Source organism: Ornithorhynchus anatinus, chromosome 8 (genome assembly GCF_004115215.2).
Source record: "Ornithorhynchus anatinus isolate Pmale09 chromosome 8, mOrnAna1.pri.v4, whole genome shotgun sequence".
Taxonomy (NCBI): Eukaryota; Metazoa; Chordata; class Mammalia; order Monotremata; family Ornithorhynchidae; genus Ornithorhynchus; species Ornithorhynchus anatinus.
Genome location: NC_041735.1, coordinates 35,428,370 through 35,439,752, shown reverse-complemented (window position 1 = coordinate 35,439,752; position 11,383 = coordinate 35,428,370). Strand labels below are relative to the sequence as shown.

The 11,383-nt window shown below is 49.2% G+C and overlaps 1 protein-coding gene across 1 annotated transcript; it reads right to left on the bottom strand.

Annotated features, from left to right (window-relative positions):
• Positions 1 to 10,195: 10,195 nt before the first annotated feature.
• On the bottom strand, positions 10,196 to 11,050 carry LOC114813820 (histone H1C-like). Its single transcript, XM_029071018.2, has one exon. It carries the CDS (start codon positions 10,917 to 10,919, stop codon positions 10,260 to 10,262), a length of 660 nt encoding a protein of 219 aa, XP_028926851.1. The 5' UTR covers positions 10,920 to 11,050; the 3' UTR covers positions 10,196 to 10,259.
• Between the last annotated feature and the right edge of the window lie 333 nt (positions 11,051 to 11,383).

Sequence of the window (11,383 nt, the reverse complement as noted above, 5' to 3'; positions counted from 1 at the left end):
GATAAATTTCAAACAACAATAAGAACAGATCAAAATGGGGAAATCAAAATGTGAAGCCAAATTTGTGATTTTAGAAAGTGCCCATTTTGGCAAACTAATAGCTTTTCTGACTCTGATTTGTTTTAGTTGTTTCAAGGTTACTTTTTTTATTTTATTTCTCTAGACTTGGTTGGGTATCTTTCAGGGATTTTTTCCCCCCTTTTTTGGGCCATTTTTTTGTTTTCTTAATTCACCCTTTTTTCTTTTCAAACCCTTCCATCTTACTTACTCTTTTCTTGAGAGCATTCGCCCTCTCCTCGCCAAGCACAAAGGGCTTCGGATGTCTCTCTTATCTCTTTCGTTCGTCCGTTCCATTGGAAGAAGGAATGTGTACGGAGGATGACTGACAGCAAGCATAGATTACATAGGTATCAAGACAGTCCTCTGCCTACAGCAAGAGCTGCCGGGGAGTGTATTCTAAGAGGCGATGAGCACTTCTACTTCAGGCTTTTAAGGATAGACAGAGGATCTTTGGGAGAGTGGATTTTTTCTTTCAGACCTTCAACTCCTACATATCTGGAGAATGAACACCAGTAATGGGTAGAAGAGGGAGGGCTGCTGAACTAGTTGAAAGAGTCCAGAACCAGGAGTCAGAAGACTCAGGTTCTAATCCTGATGTCACCGTTTACCTGCACGTCGACCTGGGGGAAGTCATTTGATTTCTCTCCCCCACAGTTTTCCCAACCGTAAAATGGTGATTAGCTATCTCTTCTCCCTCCCCCTTGGACTGTGAGCCCTGGGTGAAACGAGAACGGTGTCTGATATGATTATCCTATAATAATAATAATAATAGTGGTATTTATTAAGCATTTAGTTTGTGCCAAGCACCCCGCAATCCCACATGGGGTTCACAATCTAAGTGGGAGGGAGAACTGGAACCGAATCCCCATTTTACAGATGAGGGAACAAGTACAGAGAAGTAACGTGTTAAGAAATTAAGTTAAGAGGTTGTGAAAATCAGGTTAAACCCAAGGTCACACAGCAGGCAAGTGCGGAGCTGGGTTTAGAACTCAGGTCCTCTAACTCCCAGGTTCGTGCTCTGACCACTAGGCCAGAGAAGCAGCGTGGCTCAGTGGGAAGAGCACGGGCTCTGGAGTCAGAGGTCATGGGTTCAAATCCCAGCTGGGCCACTTGTCAGCTGGGTGACTTTGGGCAAGTCACTTCACTTCTCGGTGCCTCAGTTCCCTCATCTGTAAAATGGGGATTAAGACTGTGAGCCCCACCTGATTCCCCTGTGTCTACCCCAGCGCTTAGAACGGTGCTCGGCCCATAGTAAGCGCTTAACAAATACCAACATTATTATTATTATTATTATTATGATTAATCCAGCATGCTGTTTGGTATATAAGAATTAACTGGCCAAAGACAAATAGAGGAAGAAAACTGAGAAAGGTGCCAACAGGTGCAGACAAGTAATGTCGCTATGATTTTAGTTCTCCCAGCACAGTGTTGGCAGGTTCCAGTTCCTGCATCTGAAGTTTTTCAGCTCTTTCTATATCACTTTTTCTATCACAAATAGATTTCTTTTTTGTGAAGGAAATAATCCCCAGACGGCTTACAGGAAGAAAATCTAGCACAAATGAGCAGACAAGAAAAACTTTCTCCTTAAATGCGAGGGTATCTTCAAGGCGAATCTAAAGAAACGCACAAGAGTCTGGCATGATAGATGTTGAACCTCTCTCCGCTGTTGTGTCCCCCAGAATAATACCCCAGTAATCACACTGTCTTCCTGCCACTGTATTCTGAAAGAAATGGAGAGGAGTTTTCCGCTAACCAACTGCCTGGACAGGAGTTCTGCTTGCTTTCCTGCCCCCCAGGAGGTGGGGAGAAGTGTATGGGGAGGGGAGGGTCTTCATATCAGCTCTCCTCACCACCCGCTCAATCTCCTCTGCACTCCTGAACCTCATTCTTCCCAGACCTCTAGTCTCTCTGATACGTGGACAGCTGACTCCAATCTCCTTCACTTCCCTCTGGATTCCCAGCCTCTGTCCCAGACACCCACTCTCCAAAGCTCCTTGCCTTCCCCGAATACCCTGCCTCTGAAATGGTCCATCATCGTGATCCCTGAGTTTTGTCTGATGCCAAGTTGTGATTTGCAGCCTCCCTCCAAACACACACACAGATTTTCCAAGAATTGATTCAGAAGCTATTTATGCCCAGTAGCTCACTTTTTTTTTTTTTTTTTTTACACTAAGGAACAAAACTGTAACCTTCCGAGACTCCTTAAGACGTCATTGGGAGATAATCCTGCCATCTGGTAAGATGACAATTTTGCCCGTTGGAATAATTTGGTTCCGGCCCATGGGCTTTCACGCTTTGATGGATTCCCGGTCAGGAGCACGAGGGGGTTTTGACAGATGTGACGACGGCCACGGGCTCTCATCTGTGGGGGGCGGGGAAGGGAGGGGGGGAAAGCACCAAGCCACCTTGTCCACCCTAAATTGCTAATGAGAGCAGGGAGGGACAGCAAAGGGAATAGGACATGGCAAGAAGTTCCTGCTCCCTTTGGCATAACCCCCTTCATCGCTCCTCCTCCTCCCTAGGCTGGGGGAGAGGGGGCATCGGCTGGGAGGGAAGGTGGAGGAGGGGTGGGGAGAACCCCAGGCCCTGGGGAAGGTTACCTCACCAAACTGGTAGGGAAATGTCAACAACATTAATGGGCCAGGAACCACTAGGGGAAAGCCTCAGCGGGGAGAGCAAACAGGGAGAGCTAACAAGGCAGTGTTTGCAGAAGAAGCAAGAGGGCAGATCAAAGAGGAGAAGGTAGAAAGGGGAAGGAAGGGATGAGAAAGGAGGAAGGGGGAGGCGGCATCCCTAAGAGGCTAAGCCAGGCACCATCAAGGGTAGGAGAAAGAGGGGAGGCACACCCCATGGGAAATAGAGGTTCTCTGTTCATACCAAGGCCCCACCAAGTGAACTTAGAAATTTAATAATAATAATAATAATAATAATGGCAATTGTGGCATTTGTTAAACGCTTACTATCTGCCAGGCATTGTAATAAGCACTGGGGTAGATACAAGGTAATTCATTCATCTGTTCAATTCATTCAATCTTACTGAGCGCTTATTGTGTTCAAAGCACTGTACTAAGTGATTGGGAAAGTACAATACAACGATAAACCGAGACATTCCCTGCCCACAGCGAGCTCACAGTCTTAAACCCCGCCCTGCAGATGAGGTAACTGAACCCCAGAGAAGTGAAGTAACTTGCCAATGGTGATGCAGCAGATAAGTGATGGAGCTAGGATTAGAACTCAGGTCCTTCTGACTCTCAGGCCCAAACTCTATCCACTAGGCCACGCTGCTTCTCTAAGAGCAGCTGCTAAGTGTCCTTGGGAGCTAAAGCGATCCGGGGAAAACTAGGAGCAGGCTGGGTTTTCAGCAGGCATCCTGTCATACAGGGACAAACTGAAAAGGTTGAGACTCTTCCGCCTGGAAAGGTGTGGCACAGAGAGAGAACAGGATGGCATTTATCAAAATCATGCAGGGGACCAATGAGCCAAATGCACAATTGTTGTTCACCGAATTCCACAGAACGACTTAAGATCGTGAGCTCCACGTGGGGCAGGGCCCGTGTCCAACCTAATTAACCCCAGTACTTAGAAAAGTGTTTGACACTTAGTAAGCGCTTAACAAATACCATGAGCAAAACAAAACAAAAATAAATAAACAAAAAACCCAGTACACAGGGCACTTAGGGTTGGTCAGAGTCATTGGATCCTGACAAACAAAAGGAGTGGCTTCAGACTCAGACTTGGGTACCACAGGCAGGAGATATCAATCGGTAAAAGAAAAGTTTAGAAAAACTCATGGATGATCGATCTATGATGGATTGCTGGGGGGAAAGTGAGGGGTGTCCCTAACCATGAGGGAAATAATGATAATAATAAAAATAATGATGATAACTGTGGTATATGTACCAGGCGCTGTACTAGGCACCGGGCTATATATGAGACGATCAGGTTGGACCCAGCCCTCATGTTGCTCACAGTCTCAGGAGGGAAAACAGGTATTGAGTCCCCACTTTACGGATGAGGACCATTTATTCAATCCTATTTATTGGGCGCTTACTATGCGCAGAGCACTGTACTAAGTGCTTAGCACTGTATTAAAGACCAGAGAAGTTAAATGACTTGCCTGAGGTTGCACAGCAGGCTTGTAGCCTCCCGGATGGGTGGTTGCGTGGACGGATGGATGGAGGTCAAGGGCCCGCACTCCCGCCTCTCATTTTTTAGACACACTGTCAGAGTCGGTATGGTACTGCTTGCATTCAGAATTCTCTCCTTAAAGCCAGATAACAAATCTGTGCTTTTGCCTGTTGGAATTTTGTCTCCTACAAAAAGCAGTGATGCGGAAATTTATGTAGAATTTTTCATTTCTATTGATCAATAAGAAACCTATGCATTAGTTAGCAACTCATTTGTCGGATGCCAAAGTTTCTATATCAATTAAATATGAGCCAACAATGAATAGGTTTTATTCAGTATTTATTGTGTGCAGTGCTCAGGACTGAGCATTTGAAAGAGTACAGTAGAATCGGTAGACACAATCCCTACCTCAAGGAGCTGACCATCTAGAGTAGAATTTAATGGACTTAATTGCTCAAAGGGCTTGGCATTTTCTAAATCTCATTAGATTTGTAGTTACCGATTTCTAAGTCACCAAGTTATTTATGAACCCAAGTCTTCCGTTTCCCAGAGAAGTGATTTTTCCAATGGCTGCCGGGGCTATGCCATCAGGGGTGCGGGTTAATGTTAATGTTGGTATTTGTTAAGCGCTTACTATGTGCCGAGCACCGTTCTAAGCGCCGGGGTAGACACAGGGGAATCAGGTCGGCCCACGTGGGGCTCACCGTCTTCATCCTCATTTTACAGATGAGGTCACTGAGGCACCGAGAAGTGAAGTGACTTGCCCAAAGTCACCCAGCTGACAAGTGGCCGAGTCGGGATTCAAACTCATGACCTCTGACTCCAAAGCCCTTGCTCTTTCCACTGAGCCACGCTGCTTCTCTTTCTGACCGAAGTACCACCCGGGGGGGTCTGGGAGGTGGATCGGCCGTGAAGGAATCTTAAAAAGTAAGTAAGCTGACCTGTGAAGAGACACAGAGGCCGCCAAGATGTGCCAGGGCACATCTACTTGGGTTCAGTATTGGCACTGTGTTTCACTCACTTCCGCCTCTTCGCCCTCCCTACCGTCAAGCTGGTAGCTGAGGGAATCCGGTTAAAGCCGGAATCATGGAACGCCAGGAATAAGGAATGGGATAATGTGGATGAATGTAGGGGAGAGGCGGATCCTAGGATGATTAATTATAATGGAGAAGAAAAGTTTTTATCTTAATGACATCGCTTCCCACCACAGAGTAAGTTCCTTTGGGGAAAGACATTGTACTGAGAAGCAGCGTGGCTCAAGGGAAGGAACACGGGCTTGGGAGTCGGAGGTCATGGGCTCGAATCCCAGCCCTGCCACTTGTCAGCTGTGTGACTGTGGGCAAGTTCACTTAACCTCTCTGTGCCTCAGTTACCTCATCTGTAAAATGGGGATTAAGACTGCGAGCCTCATGTGGGACCACCTGTATCTACCTCAGTGCTCAGACCGGTGCTCTGCACGGTGTAAGCGCTTAACAAATACCGACATTATTATTACTAATTCCACTGTACTTTCCTGAGCACTCAGCCCAGGATCCTATATACTGTAAGTACTCAGGATATTCTATTGATTGATTGATGGATTCCATCCTTATCGATGCGTATTTCCCAAACACCCAAGTTAAACTGGCTACCTAGCGCTCCGGTCACAATACCGAAACCCTTTTTTTAAAAAAATGGTGTAAAGTGCTTCCTATGTGCCAAGAAACGTACTAAGCTCTGGGATAGATACAAGCTTATCGGGCTGGACACGGTCCCTGTCCCACATGGGACTCACAGTATTAATCCCCATTTTTTCAGATGAAGAAATCTAGGCACAGAGAAGTTGAGTAACTTGCCCAAGGTCACATAGCAGACGTGGCATAGCCGATTTTGCTGAATTTATAAACGTTGAACTTTTTTATGAATTTATAAACTAGAAAAGGAATAGAATCAAATTTGAGAGTTTTTTAAAAAGTCAGTGGACTGAGACTGGCAAATTTCCACTTATTAATCCCTAATCGGAACCGGCCAAGAATTTCTGGGCTCAAGAGAGTCAAGCAGCACATTCCACGAATACGTCACGATCTTGATGTCTTGCATTTAACCTGTTCAGGTGGTGTCAGAGCAGTAAGATCATCATATTCGGTTTCATGCAGGCAAAATAGTTCCTGAGTTCTTTCACAGTTCAGAGGCCAGGAGACATATCTATCTATCTAGGTATAGATAGATATATAGATACATGTATAAATATATCTGTATCCGTATGTCTTTTTATCAGTGGTAATTTTTGAGCTCTTAGGGTGCGCAGAACGCTGTACTAAACACGTCTATCAACTCTGTTATATTGTACTATCCCAAGCGGCTAGTATAACGCTCTGCACAAAGTAAGCGCTCATTAAATGCCATTTATTGAGTGGGGGATTACAACACAGTAGAGGAGGTAGACATGATCCCTGCCCACAGAGAGCTTTCACTCTATAATTCAGTCACGTACACACGAATTCAGGTGATATCTGTTTCTTCCGTGTAACGTCTAGCACGCCCCGACCGCAGGGCAGCCTCCAGCTTCGGAACGGTCTCTTCTCCTTCTTGATTTGCGTACGTTGCCCACATGATTTCCTCGGCGAGGACAAACCAGAAAGCGATTCAGCCACGTGCACGGGGAGATACGTGTCTAACTCTTCCTCATCCGTCTCCATTATGTCATTATCCGCGCTCAGACTCCTCACTGCTGCCAGCGCCTCTTCATCTGATAAATCTCCCACCGTAGACTCGTTAGCATCCACGTCAACAGACCTCCGTAGAGTCTTCGGCATTCGTGAATGTTGGACAAGCCAGGAGTCATTTGTAGCATTTCACGGTTTCCGTTATTATCCCTAATTGAAACCGGCAGAGGATTTCGGGCCTCAGAAGAGCCAAGCAGCACACTTCCGCAAATGTGTCACGATCTGAATCCCTCGCATCTAATCCACTCAGGTGGTATCAGGACATTCGGGTCATCGAATTCGGTTGCAGGAAAGCAAAATAGTCCCCCTGAGTTTTTCCCCAGTTCAAGGGTTGGCCCGGGTGGTATCTGACTAACTTTCGAGGTTTTATTTACCGTTTCAGATCCCTTCTCTTTCATTTCAGGGAAATAAATTCCCCAACAAAATTCTCGATCCAATGCCCACAATTTCTAGGAGACTAGGTCCTCTGGATTTATTAATTACTAATATTCTGATCATGAGCCTGAAGATAATACTATTGTTTTGTCAGTTGTCTGTTCTGTTTTGTTCCACTACTCACGAAAGAAATCAAATTTGATTTCGGATATCAAATACAAGTAAATAATAAATAAACAATGATGGTATTTTTTAAGCGCTTTCTATGTGCCAAGCACTGTTCTAAGCCCTGGGGTAGATACAAGGTATTCAGGTTGTCCCACATGGGGCTCACAGTCTTAATCCCCATTTTACAGATGAGGTTAACTGAGGCACAGAGAAGTTAAACGGTTTGCCAAGGTCACCCAGCAGACAAGTAGCAGAGCTGGGATTAGAACTCAGGTCCTCTGAATCCCAAGCCCGGAATCTTGCCACTAGGCCAGTAATGATAATAATAATGACGTTGGTATTTGTTAAGCGCTTACTACGTGCAGAGCACTGTTCTAAGCGCTGGGGTAGATACAGGGTAATCAGGTTATCCCACGTGACGCTCACAGTCTTAATCCCCATTTTACAGATGAGGTAACGGGCACAGAGAAGTGAAGTGACTTGCCCACAGTCACACAGCCGACAGGCGGCGGGGCCGGGATTTGAACCCGTGACCTCTGACCCCCAAGCCCGTGCTCTTTCCACCGAGCCACACTGCAAACTATCCGGGCTTTCTTTCAAAGATTGTCCCAAGAGTTAACCTTCAGAAAAACAAATTTTGCGGCTGAGGAACCTCTTCGTATGGTATTCGTTAAGCGCTCACTCTGTACCAGGCACTGTACTAAGAGCTGGGATAGATACAAGGTTGTCAGGTTAGACACAGTCCATGTCCAGCATGGGGCTCGCAGCCTTAATCCCCATTTTACAGGTGAAGTAACTGAGGCCTAGAGAAGCGAAGCGACTTGCCAAGGTCACACAGCAATCATGGGGCGGAGCCGACATTAGAACCCAAGTCCTTTTGACTCCCAGGCTAGCGTTCAATCCATTAGGCCACGCTGCTTCTCAACCTCAGAAGTTTCGTTCGTGACATCTTTCCCGTTTAATTCCATAAAGCTAGCTCTACCCCAGCGGGTGCACAAACTCGGCTCTAAATGCCCCCTCCTCTTCCCTCGGGTTTCGCGTTTTCCTCCACCCGTCCCATAGTGGATGCCCTATTTCCCCTGACCCTCCCTTTGCCCTGACGATGGTGTTGGAGGTGTGGGGGGAAGGCGGAGGAGAAGGAAGACCAGGAAGAGGTGGAAAGGGGTGAGGGAGACTTTTGCCATCTCCCTCTCCTTCACCTCCAACACCTGTTCTCTCCCCCCCGTCAATCATGGACTGGAATGGCCCCAGGCCCCTGAATCGGCAGGGTCAGAGAGTGGTATTGGGGTCACTGGGGGAGGTTGCTGTTCTCAAAGTTTGCTCTATGGGCATCTGTGCTGTCTTTCTCCACAGGTTCTGCTCTCAAGGTTCGCTCTCTAGGGATCTGTGCCGCCTTTCTCCCTAGGTTCAGATCGGCAGGGAAGTCCTTCATGCAGCCCCTCTGGCCTCTCAGTGGAGATGGCCATCAGGTGCCCGCTCACCCCAACCGAGCCCTCCAGAGACAGGAACGTTCCGTCTTTTTGGGTCCTCCATCCTTTAACTCTCAGGACCTCTGCTCCTCCCCTTCCCCCCACCCCCCAAGCCCCTAGGTTTTATGACATCAATCTGTCCTTAGCCTGAAAACCAGAGGAAAGAGGAGACAATGGGAAGGATTGAGGGAAGAGTAGGCGGCAGTGTCTGAGGAAGAGGAGGGAGAGGAAGGACGAGTGGGTCCAAAGAGAAGGGAAAAGGACTTTGGACCCACTCGTCCTTCCTCTCCCTCCTCTTTTCCTAGTAATTATGGTGCTTGTTAAGCCCTTACTATGGGCTGAGAAGTGTACTAAGCGCTGGGATAGATAGAACTTAATAATGATAACGTTGGTATTTATTAAGCGCTTACTATGTGCAGGGCACTGTTCTGAGCGCTGGGGTATACGAGGTAATTAGGTTGTCCCACATGAGGCTCACGGGCTTAATCCCCATTTTACAGATGAGGTCACTGAGGCCCAGAGAAGTGAAGTGACTTGCCCACAGTCACACAGCCGACGAGTGGCAGAGCTGGGATCCGAACCCACGGCCTCTGACTCCCAAGCCCGTGCTCTTTCCACTGAGCCACGCTGCTTAATCAGGGTGGACAGTCCCCTTCCCACATGGGGCTCACAGTAGAAGTAGGAGTGAGTAAGGTTTAATCCCCGTTTTACAGAAGAGGTAACTGAGGCTCAGCGAAGTAAAGTGACTTGCCCAGTGTCGCACAGCAGACGCGCGGCAGAGTCCAATTTCTCTGCCCCCCAGGCCCCTGCTTTTTCCCCTAGTTCCTGCTGCTTCTCTTTCTTCCTCCTCTTCTTGCTCCCCCTCCACTTCCTTCTCCTCTTTTTGCTTCTCCTTTTCTTGTTCCCCTCCTCCTCTTGCCTCCTGCCCCCGGTCGCACCAGCGTGGTCCGGGTTTCTTGACTTGGCAGTCGTGGGAGGCGGTGACAGCGGGGGCCAGGTGGGTCGGTGGGGAGGAAGCGACAGCGGCAGCCAAATCCTTTGCCTTGGAGCCGCAGAAAAAATGAAGTGCCTCGACTACAACCTTCAGTCCGGTATCTGCTTGCCTTGGGCTTGCACCTGCCCACCGAGAGAGGAACCATCTTCCCTAGCCCACCACCACCCCGACCACCGCCACGCTTCCCGTATGTCCCTCCTACCCAACCCTGCCGCGATCGGGTGCCCTGTCCCCTCCCCTTCAGCCCCGGCGCCCCTCCGAAGCCACCGTTTCTCAAGAATCCACGAAGCCCAAACTGAAATAGACCATTTCTTTTATTTCATGGCTCGGTTCCCGCCTTGGACTGACAGCGGGCCTCCCTCAGCTCTCCACCGATACGTCTGCCAGCGGGGCCTCGATATCCGATGACCCCGGGCCTGCGCTTGGGGCCTGTGCCGTCTGAGGAAACTGCTCCAGGGCCCCTGGACCTTCTGGGGCCTGCGGGGCCCGAGTAGCCTGCGAGAGCTCTACGGCACGTGAAGCCGACGGGGCTGGCCGGGCCTGGGAGTCCGAGCCCCTCTTCTTGTTTTTCAGCCCCTTTTTGCCCATCCTGAAGGAGCCATTGAGCCCATTTCCCGACACCTTCTTCAAAACTCTCGTGTCCACCAGATGCTTGAGGGCCCTCTTAAATCTGACTCTGTTCCTGCTGACGTCGTACCCCGAAGCACCGACCGCTCGTTTTAACGCATACAGGGAGATGCCTTGTTTCTCTGGGGAGCTTTCCACCACGTGCATGATTCGGTCTGCGAGCCGCAGGCCCGACCTCCGGGCAGCCGTCTCAGATGGCCCACGTCCGACCGTTGTGGCCTCTTCTGCCGCGGACCCCACCTCTGGCTCCACCGAGGTGCCCGCCCCCTCCGACGCCTCCTCCTCCTCCCCTTCCTCCTCTTCCTCAGCTGCCATCAGCGAAGGCTGCGGGGTCTCCATGCCGTCCCCGAGGGGGCTGGGCTGAGGGATCGGGTCCTCACTGTCGATATCCATCGTGTCTCTCTAGAACGCCGGCTCGAGACTCTCCTCCGGCTCCTGGGGGCCAAAGGGCTGGCTCCGCGGTCCCTGGCTCCTGCGCCCCCTTCCACCTGCCGCCAGCCCGTCCTCTCCGACTGCCAAGCTTGTGATGACCCTTCCGATAATATATGCCGGGGGCTTTGTGATTTCACCGGAGCCTAGTGACGTCACAGACCGATCCAGGACACTGGGCACAGGAGCTGGGGACGGTAGGGGGAGGGAGTCGGCCAAGGTCACGTGGCAATTGTTAAATTGTGCACTCCCAAGCGCTTAGTACAGTGCTCTGCCCACTCTAAGAGCTCAATAAATATGATTGAAAGAATGAATGGATGAACGGGGAGGCATGGGGACCATGCATCATTCGATCCTTTTTCATCCCATTGCATTTTTTGAGCATTTACGGTGTGCAGAGCACTGTACTAAGCGTTTACGCAACCATA

Coding starts and splice junctions, on each gene's coding strand:
- LOC114813820 (XM_029071018.2), bottom strand. CDS start 10,919: ATGGATATCGACAGTGAGGACCCGATCCCTCAGCCCAGCCCCCTCGGG.